Below are 13,935 nucleotides of genomic sequence, written 5' to 3' on the forward strand. Positions count from 1 at the left end.
CGTGGTCTTAACCCTAATGTCCTGATTTGCAGTGACGGTTGGGGTTCTTGTTCAGTTTTTGCAGGCTGTTTCTCTGCTAGAGGGGCATGTCTGTCAGTTAAAGCAGGTTGCTGACTTTAATCTTACTTTACAACTATGTTTTGGTGCTTCAAATTGCACCAGAAAAGAGGAACAGCAAACCTCTAAGTTATGGCTTTAGCGTAGCACCATCAGCAAAATAAGTTCCAGCTGCACCGACACCAACAAGTGAATTATTGGAGTTTTTAGTGTAACTTCGTGGCTCACCTTTGCTAATGTGCTCGTCTGTCCCTCTGTGTAAACAATCAGTGATTAGTTGTTACTGGTGTTGTATAGTCAATCAGATAGTCCAGTAAGCGGGACTTTGCTTAAGATCATAGAGTGAGCTGGATTACTTCCTTTTTTCTATTTAACGCGTATCAAGAGGAGATCATTCCTTTATCTTTTTTTGAGTTATTTTTTTATTTACATGGGTAGATGCTTTGCTTAGTTATTTGAAGAGTTTAACTGCTTTACTTGAGGTTGTTCAGACATCCGATCAGGCTTCCTCCTGTATGGCTCCCTGTGGAGGTGTTTGGTCGGGGTAATTTAGAGGAAACCTCGGGGTAGACCCTGGATACGCTGCAGGGGATTAAGTTTCCCATCTGGCTTTGCAGGACTCCCAGGAAGAGCTGAAGGTTAACGACGAGTGTGTCTCTGCTGCAAATCACGTCATTTACTAACATATTGAGGTATCGGTCATTGAAGTGATTTGTGTTTGATAAGGAGGCTGTGTAAGAAAGCAGAGAAACCCCAAACCTTGTCTTGTTGTAGCTATTTACTTCTGCCCAAGGTTGAATGCAACACTCTTTTCTCGCCTCTAAATGAGTGATTGACTGAGATTGAACAGTTTGTCTACTACTGTTGAGTTTACAGTTCCTCTCTGTTTTCTGAAATTTTCTCTGCTGTCACTTTTACAGCCCACAAAGGCTTATATCTTAAAGCATTGTTTCCTTTTGATTTCCTGACATTGTTTTTTAGTAATCAGTGGCTGCCTTTATACTTAGCTGTTAGCGTACCCTTAGCTGCTGTGGAAGTAGCTAATATCCTGATTTTTGGCAATGCCTGTGCTTCTTGTTCACTTTCTTTTATAGATTGTCTTTGCTAGAGGGATCTGTTTGTCAGAACAGATTGATAAAGCTAATCTTTCTTTAGGAAGATGTTACAGAACTCCAGATAGCCACATGCTAAGAGGCACAGCTTACCATTTAGTGATTGCTTTAGCTTAGCATCGACTGCAAAATAAGTTCCAGTTGCATCGACACCAACAAGTAAATGACTTGATCAAGCACTGAAGTGTTTGTGTTTGATAAAAAGGCTGTGTAGAAAAGCAGTTGCATCTCAATCTTTGATTTCTTGCAGTCATTTACAGCTGCTGAAGGTCGAATGCGATTCGATTGATTTAGATCAAACAGTTTGTCTGCTGTTCTTCTTTGTTTTGCTAATCTTTCTCTATTCTATTAGTTTTATTGATCACTAAGGCTCATACCTTAAAGGATTATTTCTGATTGTTTTCCAGACACTGCTTCAGAGTAATCAGTGGCTGCTTTCTGACTTAGCTGCTAGATGTTAGCATACCCTTAGCTGCTGTGAAAGTAGCTAATTTCATGATTCTTGGCGATGTCTTCTTGTTCAGTTTTGGCAGGTTGTGTCTCTGCCAGAGAGACGTGTCAGTAAGTAAGAACAGATTGTTGAAGTTAATCTTAATTTAGAAAGTTGTTACACTACTCCAGATGGCGTTAGCCCCAGGCTAATAGGTACAGGAAACCTCTTAGTGATGGCCTTAGCCTAGCACTGCTGGCAAAATAAGTTCCAGTTACACAACACCAAGTAAATCACTTAATCAATCATTTATGTGATTTGTATTTGGTGAGAAGGCTGTATATAAAACACTTGCATCCCAAATCTTGACACTAATTGAGTCAGACACTAAACTTACCTGTTAGCTTAGCCTTAGCCACCTTGAAAGTAGCTAATGTCCAGATTTGTAGCAATGGTTGTGCTGTTTGTTCAATTTTTTTGCAGTTTTTGTCTCTGCTAAAGAGACGTATTTGTCATTTTGAACAGATTGTTTAAATTAATCTTACTTTTGGTAGATGTTGCAGGTGCTCCAGATAGCCACCTGCTAAGAGGTACATCAAACCTCTGAGTCATAGCGTTAACCTAGACTGTCAGCAAAATAAGTTCCAGTTGCACCGACACCAACAAACAAATCATTCGATCAGTCATTGAGGCGATAAGTAGGGTGTGTAAAACAGCAGTTGCATCCCAAACCTTGTCTTCTTGATGTTATTTACCGTCGCCCAAGGTCAAATGCGACCATCCTTTCTCGTCCCCAAATGAACCAGACTGAAAGGCCCGAACAAACTGCTCAGAGCACGCTCGGTGTGAACTCGCTCTTATCTGTCATTGCCACATCGGTGTCCCCACAGGGCGCGACGAGGACTTTAATTGCCTGAGATCTTGTTTTTGATAAAGCACCGGGATGTACGGCGTCGCAGGACAATCAGTGGTCACCTCTTTCCATTTCCTGTCACCACTCGTCTCTCCATCTGTCTGCCTCCTCGCCCTCGCCGTCCACCCACAGTGTCGCCCGGAGGGACACGGAGATGGAGGAGGACGAGAAATCTAGCCGTCCTCCCTCCTCAGCAGTTTTCACACGCCACAATTTGGGGGCAAAAAATAGAAACCTAAAGTCGGCGGGGCCCTGTTTGGTATTCATTGTTTCCTCGGTGCTATTTTGACAGGGTTTAATCATGTGTAAAAGCAAACTATTACAGCTTCCGCATGGATGAACACGGTCGGTGTGATTATGCAAGAAGAGCGGGAGGAGGACGGAAATGTTTACGGAGTCTGTGGCCTGAAGGAGACAGTTAAAAGAATTAGACATACTTAACACAGATACTGAGGCGATGGGTCTTGTGAACTCGCCCCTGCTGCCGTCAGCTGTCGGATGATACATAATATGTGTACATGGTGATGACCCCATGTGGTTTGCGATGCATCCTGGTAGTTTGACTGTGAATGTGAGCTGCCTGCTGTGAGAAAAGGGAAAGTGTCGCCATTTTTGACGCAGAATTTAGCGACTGTGACATCTTTAAGTCACAGCTGTTAAATTCTGTGCATTTTTTTCAGATTTTTTTCTTTGCAGTAGCAGAAAAAAGGCATCAATAGTATACTGGAGAGTCCCAAGAAGAAAAAGAAAGATATTTATATTACCAGAAAAACTTATATCTCCCTTTATGGATTGGTTATTTCAAAAAAATCACTTGTTTTGGGGGAATCAATTGTATTTTCACCCATGAGAAACAGTTGTACTCGCATCATAGGTGCATATTTACCTGCAATACACCTTTTGTGTGTTTAAAACTTAATTACGAAGTGTTTTTCTCTAAATATCCATAAGCTACTATGTTATATGATGAGTACTGTCACTGATATCTTACCTACCAAGCTGCAAAGTAGAATGACAGTGATTTTAGTGAAGAAGGAACGATGGTCTTATTATTGCTAAGAAGGCCATAAACTCTAGTCTAGACTTCTCTCAGGAATTGTCAGTGGTACCAGACTAAAACAATGAGGATACGATGACAATTGGTGAAACTTTTAAGTCTCAAAAGGGTAAATATGTGGTAAATTCTGTGTTTTCTCTTGCTGAAATGTTCAAAATATATTATTCACACCATAACATAACTTCATAACATTCAATCTGGACTTGTTTTGAATATGCCCGAACAACAGATTGTGCAATACTGGTATTTTGCAAGACTCAGTTTCACTAAAAATTCACTTGTTTTTAAATCAAGACCAAAAACTTTAATTAAACCAATTCCAAAGCTTCTCAATGACTTACACTATACTGTAGCTTTCACTTTCAGTTCTATCTTATGCTCTGATGGTCTTTTAACTCTTTTAACTGAGGTGAAATGTTCCTTTTACACTTGGTCTTTATTTATTTTGTTGAATTGGATTGTTTTTGAAATGTGCTTTCCAAGTAAAGTTGCCTCTAAGGCATCTGTAATGAGTGAAATGCAGATGCTGATAGAGGATGTTTCAGAATTGCTGAAGAGTGTTTTGCTTTTATTCATCATCATCTTAAACACACTTTGTCTTTTTCTTGTGTTGCAGATGAAGGGCCATGTTGCCACCGAGGACCCGTGATATCCCTTTGAAGTCGAGGACGGTGGTGGATCACAAAGCGTCTGGTTCTTCACTCGGAGTTGCCGAGTTTTCCTTCTAGATTTGTTTCTGCCTTCACCTGCCGCCCAATGAACCTGTGTGAAATGGAGACTCTTTCCCAGGATTCAATCCTGGAGTGCCAGATCTGCTTTAACTACTACAGCCCAAGGCGGCGGCCCAAACTCCTGGACTGCCGCCACACCTGCTGCTCGGTTTGTTTGACCCAAATGCGAAGCAGCCAGAAGGAGATCCGCTGCCCCTGGTGCCGCGGCGTCACCAAACTCCCGCCGGGTTTGTCCGTCTCCCAGCTGCCGGACGACCCGGACATCATCACCGTCATCGCCATCCCCCACGCCTCCGAGCACACGCCCGTCTTCATCCGCCTTCCCAGCAACGGGTGCTACATGCTGCCGCTGCCCGTCGCCAAGGAGCGGGCGCTGGGATTGCCGGGGGAGCTCGGGTGCCGCTTCCTTCCCGGCGGCCAGCAGAAGGGCGTGACGGTGGTGACGGTGCCCGAGCAGCAGCCCCTGGGTCTGGCCATGGGTCTGGAGGGCGTCGGGGTGGGTCTGGAGGGCGGCGATGGCGAGAGGAGGGTGGCGGGACCGGTGGGAGGTGCCGGGAAGGGATCCACGTGGTCCGGTGTCTGCACGGTGATCCTGGTGGCCTGCGTCCTGCTTTTCCTCCTGGGCATCGTGCTGCACAACATGTCCTGCATCTCCAAGCGCTTCACCGTCATCTCCTGCGGCTGAAGGGAGGCCGATCGGACCGCTGCGGACCTCCCCTAGATCCCCCCCACCGGCCCTGCCTCTCCTCAGGGTGGGACTCTGCCGAGGAGAGGGAACTCAACTCACATCATGGGCATTCAAGGAAACTACCGGGCAAAGTAGACGGACACCGATGACGGACACGAGGGCAGGAAGGAGATCCACGATACAATTACCTTTTTATTTTTTAAATGAAGCACTCAAACATTCACTTCCTGTCTTCATTTCCTTTCGTTTCCCCTGAAGGAGCGCTTTGTGAATCACTCCAGATTTGTTTTCTGGCTGGAAGCCCACAGTGGTTGGATTGCCTGTTTAGTCTGTGGTTTGTAGAAGTACATCATAGTGTTGTTTCGCCGAGTGTGGTGTCTCCAGCTGGACAGACTTGGCTGCTCTCCGTTGTCCGACGCTGCAGGAATTAACTGTGCAGGATCCTCGTCTGGTCTGAATAATTTCCGAGAGTCAACGCGGCTTTTTGTTTCTTTCTTTTTTTTACGCAACCTGTTCAGAGCAAACTGTTGCTGTGACACGGTTAAGACAAGGGTTGTCAGAAAATATGGATTGTGATGTTCATACATGCCAGCATATTGTACAGCTGAACTGCAGACACAAGGTAGTGTTGAGTTGCTTTAAAGTGTGAATTACTGCTAAAGCCATCTGTTGATTGCTTGATTGTTTTAGTAAAACCGTGTGATGGTTCCAGCCTCTCAAATATCAGGAATTGCTGCTCTTTCCCCCTCAGTTTTATATTGCTGGCTGCACAAAACAAGCAATCTGAAGCTGTCAAAACATGCCATAGTTGCTTTTTTGTGACAGTTTCTTGACTCAACCTTAATTAATTAATATTTGCAGAAGAAACATGATGTTGGTTAATTGCTAATTTGCTTTTTTCCAAGGTTTCATTGAGAAGATCAACTTCATACCTGTCTGTTAGCTGCGGAGGAATTTAACTTAGCCTAGCATAAAGTGGAAGCTAACTAGGCTCTTTACACAAATAAATAAAAACAAACATTGTCATTGTCATTTTACAAATATTTTGTAATATATGCTAGCTCCACATATAACTCAGCCCAATACATATATTCCTAAGATTAAACAAACAAAATAAAACTGAGCAATTCGAACTCGCTGGAGCTGTTGATAGACATATTTTTGAAGATTGACGGGAACCAGACGAGCTTTTTACCATGCCTCCAGTCTTTATGCTAAGCTAGGCTAATGGCTTCCTGGTTCCAGCTGTGAACTCAGGTGTGAGTGCTATTGATCTTTTCATTGAAGCCAACATGTCAAGATATTCCTTTAAATAGAAATAATGCAGGATCTGACTTTGGGCAAAAGTTTTCACGTGGACTGCGTTGTTGTTTCTATTTTTTCTTCTTCTTCTGCAGTGCATCAGTTTTGAGTTTTTCCCATGGATGCTTTTCATTTAGCGCAGTTTGTTCATCAACTTTTCACCCTGGCCGGCTTCAGACCGTCCTCTGAAGCCGGACCCTCCAGGCCTTCGCCGGCAGCCCACACATCATCGACTCCTCGTCTTAATACCTTCTTAATTCAGAATCTGGCGGATATATGGGCTCGGCGGTGTGTGTTCATGTGTGTGAGGAACGGGTCGGCGTCGGGTCAGGAGTGGGCGTCTGCTTCAGGGTTTCCGTTAATGAAGGCTGTATCGATCTGTGTTTGAATATGAGATGGATGTTTCTGTTTTTGTTTAGTTTTTTTCACCTTTGTATGTTGAGGGAAGCGATTCGTCTGAGTGTACAGCACGCTAACAGGGTGAACTCTTTTGTACAGGAGCCTCGTCGTGTACAGAACGATTGCGATTTTCTCGTCTTTTTTTCTGATAATTTGCTTTCGTCAACATGTTTTACTTTGTTGGTGTTCGAGGTTTGAACTGAGGTGATTAAGAAACGGTTATTGAGTGCGCTCCAGGTCACAGGGAAAGTTATTTTTTGCCATTTAGCACATAAAGAAAATGTTCTATATAAATACATCTATAAAGTTGTTTAGTTAAAAGTTTATTCTAGATTCAAGCTATGGATCTTTTAGTCACGAAAGGTCAAGAAAAGGGACGCTTACTGTCGAAATTTCATAAAATTTTCTTCAATTTTGACTGTAAGCTGCAGAGAATGTTTGGATTTACAGGTTTGAATCAAACATATTTGTGCCATGATGCAGTTTACGGCTCCCAGCGCTGCAACATCAGGGTTTGTTTTACAGACGCAGCCATTTAAGTTCATCCAGACTGACGGTTGCTATGACACCGAACTAAAAGAGCTTCTTGCTGGAAGTTTAAATATTTTTGGCTCGTGGCACTTAATGCTCTGTGGCGTCTGTAAAAGTTGTTAATTTCTCCGTACTTGAAGCTGAAGTGGATTAAGTCACAGTTAGTCTGTCCACAACTTTAATTAGAGTTAAAAAGTTATAAATAAAGGTTTATTAACACGTTGTGGACATTACGTTACGCCATTAAAACACTGATTATTCTAGTTAAGTCGCCAGGTTGTGAAGATTAGACCTCGAATGAACCTGGCAACCCAAAAATCCCCATTAATGTTTGACCATGTAGTTACAAGCAGATAAAGAACATTTCCAAGTGTTTATTAATACTCATTTATACATTATGCAATAATGAAAGCACATCTGTCCACTTTGTATTAAAACTACAGCGTTTTCCTTCCAAATTTCAAGTACCTAACTAGATCTAGATCCGGTGGAATCCACACGAGACTCTGAAAAGAGCAGTTTAACCCAAAACAGGTGTGTTCAGATGGTTTTTGAATTCATCTGCCAATGTTTTGAGATCAGTCTGTTGAAGTTTGTCCACTCGAAATGCAAGAAAATAACAACAGCTGTCCTTATTTTATCAGTAAATTAATCGCAGATTTGATTGGAATCGGTTTCTACCAAGAAAAAGAATCTTTGGAAACTGTTTGCTATGTTATCTGTGCATTATATTAAGAATTAAAATAAGATTCTGCAGCTCAATTTGGACTTTTATGAACTGCTGTAATGGCAGGGTGGCTTAATGTCATCAAAACACTAACGAATAAGTAAGTGTGAACAGCTAAACAAGAATAACCGAAGTAGGAAGGAATACTTGGTTAAATTTGACATTTTTTGCTGGTCAGACTGATAGAAATGTCTTTACTTCAGCCAGTCCATCATGAATAAGGTTCTAAATCCACCTTTTTACAGTTTGTTTACCCTGAAAGCGTCTGTAGGATAAATAATATCTTGGATTATTGATCGGGAAGCCGTTAAAATGCTCCATTAATTGGAGGCAGACCCTAGAAAATGCCGTTATGCAGAAATCTAAAGGCTTGTTCCTGCCATAATGTTGCTTTTTCATCGTTTTCAGGAAAGAAAAATGTCTGGATCTCCTTCCCGTCCTCTGTATTAACCGTTTTTCACATCAGAAACTGCCCTGTTGGACGTTTTTTCTACCTAAGGAGGAGCGTAGACGGAGGGAGGCTTGTCATGTCTGTGCCTGTGTGTTTGTAAAACGCTGTGAACTTCATGTTGTAGTTTTCTGTTTGGCGACGACGCCGGCAGCAGCTGTTTTTAGTGAACTATTAAAGCAAAACGCTCTGAATCGGAGTCTTTATTTCAAATCGTCCTCTTCTTTTTGTGTGTGTGTGTGTGTTTACTATTTCATTTAGAAGAAACAAACCCCACCGAAAGATTTTTTAAAATATATTCCCTGAAGCTTCATTTATTGAAATCCCATATTTCACGGTTGAGCAGCGGGAACCAGCTCCCTCTGTTTACCCTCAGGAAGCTCTTTTCTCCTCAAATATTTATTGATATCGTGTCACGGAGGTAATTAGCGCTCTCCAGGGGGCAGTTAGCAGCAGAAACACCTCAGTTCCTCACAGGCAGCGGCGAATGATAACGGCGCCGTTCTGCTGTGGAGTTCACTGATTTATTCACTGGAACGACCTCAGAAGGTCCTCAAACACGTCGACTGTGATCCTCAGATTACTAAACAAATCTGAGGTTCTTCTTTTCTGGCTTTTCTAAAAGGTTTGGATCCCATCTATTTCTTTTAGACGCACCACTATTCAAAGATGTGCTTCTTTATTTTGGATTTATTGTTTTTCTACAAGTTTTAAACATGAAGATATTTGAGACACTGAATTAGCTTTTTTTTTTCTGAGCATTTCGTTTCTGATTACACTGTAAATAAAATCTGTCAAAAAGTAAAAATCCTGTGGCAGCAAGTGGGAAAAGTAGAACACTGTAAAAAAATGATAAAAACAAAAAATACCAGTAAATATCTGTGAAATAATACTTTCAGCTGCTTTAAATGCCGTAAAACTCTGATTTTAGTCACATAACTGGGAAAAAAAAGGTATTACTATTTCTAAAAGTATTGATTTTATCAAAGTGAAAAATGTTTAGAATTTTGGTCTGTTTTTTTTTTAAACAACTGTAAAAGAAAATGGTCAAAATAGCTGCAAATATCTGTGAATGACGATACTCTGAGCTGGTTTAAATACAGTAAAATTATAATTTTATGGCCACACATTTGAAAAAAGTCACGATTACTAAAGTTACTATTCCTAAAAAGTGAAAAATGTTTATAATTTTTGACTGCTTTTTAACAACTGTAAAAAAAAAAAAGGAGAAAAATAGCTGCAAATATCCATGAAATAATGATTTTTTAGCTGATTTTAATGCAGTCAAACTGATTTTATGGTCACACGTTTTAAAACGGTGAATTACTATTTGTAAAAATAGTGTTTTGTTTGTTTTAAAACAGGAAAATATTTAATAAGTTGTAAAAATAGATGCAAAAATCTGTGATAAAATGATACTTTTAGCTGATTTTAATGCGTTAAAACTGTGATTTTTAAAAGAAGAAATTTAGTGTTATTTGTAAAACTTCAGATTTTTTATATTATGTATAGTTTGGGCGTGTCATTATGTAAATTAATACTTAAGGGACCACAAAAGGTCTTTATTAAAGCGGTGTGAACAAAATGAATCCAATATTTGGTGTTTTGCAGCGTGTTAATTTAACAAATATTCAAAAATGTGTTGTTTGATTTTGGACTTAGTCTTTTTGTGAAAAATGCATTTAGTAGTTTTTTCTGAAAGCTTTAGGACAGGATAAGCCTTTATTAATGTGCATTGTTACAGCAGCGAAGAGGATAGTGCAAACATTTACGGAATACCAATTCAAAAATATGGAAAAAAAACTAGAATCCAAACAATCAAAAATGATTAAAGGCAAATATCTGTAAAAAAAATTACAGTAACACTCATTTTGCACTCACATTTTAAAAGAACTTGTCAAAAATATTATTTATGATCATGACAAGATGGAAAATACGCCGATATGTTCAAATAAAACAGATTTTTCTTTACAGATAAATTATATATTGTCATTTATACTTATATAAATTTAATTTAACAAGCATCTTCTGAATTTTAAAGCCAGTTTAAACATTCTTAGGCATTTAAAGGAGGTTTGTAAAACAGCTCATGTACAAATGAATGTGTCACCTTTAAAAATGTATTTATTTATCTGACTAAAGGCTTTAACTTCACAGATTTTAATTCAAGTGTTGCTGAAATCACTCAAGTTCATGATTCTTCACCTTGTCGGCTGCTTCTCTCAATTCTTTCTGAATCAGAGGACCGAGCTTCCAGCCTTCTCTTCCTCCTCCTCGTGTTAAATGTTTGCCACAGGATCTATTTTCTGCTATCACTGTATTATGTGTTCGCTCTCCAGGACGTATCATGGATTCTTGGCATAAGCTCGGGAGACTGTCATCCGTTTAAGCCTGGCAGCAGATGAGACTTCGCTTCAAAAAAAAAAAAAAGAAGAGAAAGGGAAATAAAAAAAGAAAAAAGTTATGGTTCCCATTTGTAGGAGGCAGCGTTGGGTGACAGTGTGCGACAGAGTGAATAAAAGCAATATCAATTTTTCAGAGAACACTCCAGCAGTGTGTCAGGCAGCTGAAAACTTAAATATCTGGAGGGATTAGAGGACAAAGTTGTGCGTTACGCAGACAGAGGAGCGTTCACGCCTTGGGCCTGGAAGCTGCTTTTAAAACACAAGCACAACATAAAGAGTGAACTTTTCACAATCACTGGAGTTCTGGTGTTTAACGAGGGAGTGAAAAATACAGTACAGACGAGTTAGTACAACATTTAATCACTGGAAACCGAGCTGGAGAAGGAAAATATTAGCGGCAACTGTGGTAATATTTGCAAAAAACAGATAAATGTTTTACAATTTTATGTATAATTTATCTAAATTGTCAGTTTTTGGCCCATTTTCTTGCAGCAAAAGTCAAAATATTGATCAGTGTGTTAAACATATTTATGTTTATTACATTTAAATAATGTGAAACATTCTTTAAAATCTAAATACATTCAAATTTACATTTAACAAACATCATATTCTTTATTTTTGGGGTTTGTCCGTATGAGATTTTAAATCTAATAGGGTTTTTTTTTTTAAATCAAATGTAAATAGGCCAAACTAGCAACTGAGTAAAAAAGCTAACACAGACTCCGAGTGCCATTTTACCTTACAGATATCTATTTTTTCTGCAATATTTAGGTAATTATTGCAGTTTCTTTGTTAATGCAGTGATTTTTTTTAGTCAGAACTGATCTAATCACTTAAATAATTAAAAAAAGGAGTTAAAAAAAGTGAACCTGATGATGTAAAGAGAATTTATCGGACTAAACGTGACCCAGAAGTTACTGAAAATACTGTAGCTGGTTCTATTTTTATTTGGGATTACAAATTAAGTGCAAATAACAGAGCAGTTCACATTGTCGCTCTAGTTGCTGGTTCAAGTTGGATTCTTACCTGCCATTTTGTTGCTGTTCGACTTTTTTGTTTGCTTTGATACAAAATTCACAATATATTACCAAAAATAAATAACGCCATAACCACACACGATAACAGTAAATGCACGTAATTTCTGCTTTTGGATGTGACTAGTTCAGTTAATTTTTAACATAAAAACAGTAGTTTGATGTTTTTTTGTATGATTGTGACCTGCAGCTACATACGGTTCAGTAAGTATCACCAGTTGACTTCTGCATTGATCATATTTTTGTTAATATGAAATTTTAAATGCAGTAATAATGCAAAGTGAGGCAGTTTCAATCAGAAAAAAGAACAGGACTTTTCTGTAAATAGTGTCCGTATAAACAGAAAAGCAGCATCCAGGTACGTTAAATAGTCATAAAAACAGAAAAATACATTCAGAAGCAGCTGCAGAGTTTGTGATACGCCAACTTTATTCTTTCAATATGAAACTAAACAAGCCGCCATTCATTTTGTTTTCGGCCCAGTTTATTGTCCTGCACGGTTTTCTACAGTATTTATTGGAGGAGTTCTCTACCAGCTTATGGTGTCCTCATCGTCTTAAATAAATGAAAATAAAGCGAGCCATATTTGTTCTTACACACTGAGAATGTTTTGTTATGTTGCACAAAGTTTTTGGTATCTTTAGGTACTTCTGTGGATCGTTTTTTGGACCTAAAATCTTTTGTGTTCAGTGTCAGATGTGGGTTCCTGATCTATCCAGCTTGCTAAGTGGCTGTTTGGTTCATTTGCTGCCGAGTTTGTTTGGCGCCTTCAGCGCATTTGGATGTAGATTTTGTTGAGCTAGTCAGTGGAGAGCAATTTTAAATAAAGCTATTTGTTTTTCTGTTTGATTTACAGGGCCGGCCCTAGGACTTTGGTGGCCCTAAGCAAGATTTTTTTTTTGTGGCTCCAAAACATGCACAGGGCAACTACCAAATCACATGCACAGCTTGTAATTGGGTTAAAACACACATGCACATGATTAACAGCAAATATTTATTTTTAAAAAAATGTATCCCAGACAGGGACAAAATGCGAATCACACACTTATTGTGGTGTGGCCCCCTCTAGTGGATGTGGCTATAAACAACGGCATAGTGTTTATGCCAGCGGCCGGCCCTGTTGATTTATACTAATAATTGTACATAAATTACTGAAGTAACTTGGTGTTTACTTTACCTTCTCTTCACATTCCTAATGTAACCGTGCAGATTTTGAAGTGTCGGTGGTTCCACGACGGTTTTATCAGCATATGTGAAAAACATCCACAGTATTTCATTCCACTACTGACTAGTAAAGGTGCTACATCCCCAGTAGGTACCAAGCAAGTGAAATTTGAGGTACAAACTAAGAATACTTAAAAAAAAAAATGAAACAAGCAACAACGTCAAAACTCAACTCAAAATAGGTGCTTTTGTCACAGCAACCGCCCCCCCCAAAAAAACACATATTGCATCATTCACATTCCAACATTTTAAATTATACTGTTTTATTTTAATGTCCTGCTGATATTAGTTTACTTAATTATTTTCATTACAGCCCCCCCTTGTTAGCCCTAAAAGCTAATCCAGCGAGAAAACCACGTTCACGATTGAAATGCTCTCATTCCAGCAGTGAGTCGGTCCGATCACGAAGATCGAGCAGATTGAAAAACGACAACCTCAGAAAAACGAGCCTCACTTAGCCGCCAAGTAGGGCCGAGGAGGGAAAATCAGTTCTGCCGATGACGTGGCGGCTGCTTTGGAGCGCAGGTGTGTGAAATGACAGGTTAATTAGTCTGTATGTGCTGTACGTGAACACATGTGACCCTCAGTAACTGATGGCTGCTGGGTTTCCAGAGTACTGCGGCCCTCATTTGCATTTTGACAGCGTGTACAAAGCACCGAAACCTCACTCAATCAGTCATGAAACTCATCTATTTCTGCCCTGTTGGAGGCTCGATTAATGGCTCTTAAAGGAACAGTTTACGTCCTTTGGATTTATTAATTTTTGTGTTTAAGGCAAACTTAAGAGACGTGAACCCAGAGGTCGCTTCATGCGGCTGATTTCAACTCCCACCATCAGAGTTTAGTTGTACGGTAATTTAAATAATCACAGATAAAA

At 39.7% G+C, this 13,935-nt stretch overlaps 1 protein-coding gene across 2 annotated transcripts in view; it reads left to right on the top strand.

Moving 5' to 3' along the window:
• Positions 1 to 8,594, top strand: part of rnf152 (ring finger protein 152) — a 56,883-nt gene extending 48,289 nt beyond the window's left edge. For both annotated transcript variants that reach the window (XM_051940416.1, XM_051940417.1), the window contains one exon: positions 4,186 to 8,594. In XM_051940416.1, coding sequence (XP_051796376.1) covers positions 4,326 to 4,985 — 660 coding nt within the window. In that variant the 5' untranslated portion in view covers positions 4,186 to 4,325 and the 3' untranslated portion in view covers positions 4,986 to 8,594. The remainder of the gene's footprint in view (positions 1 to 4,185) is intronic.
• Positions 8,595 to 13,935: the final 5,341 nt, after the last annotated feature.

This window comes from Acanthochromis polyacanthus, chromosome 20 (assembly GCF_021347895.1).
Source record: "Acanthochromis polyacanthus isolate Apoly-LR-REF ecotype Palm Island chromosome 20, KAUST_Apoly_ChrSc, whole genome shotgun sequence".
Taxonomy (NCBI): domain Eukaryota; kingdom Metazoa; phylum Chordata; class Actinopteri; family Pomacentridae; genus Acanthochromis; species Acanthochromis polyacanthus.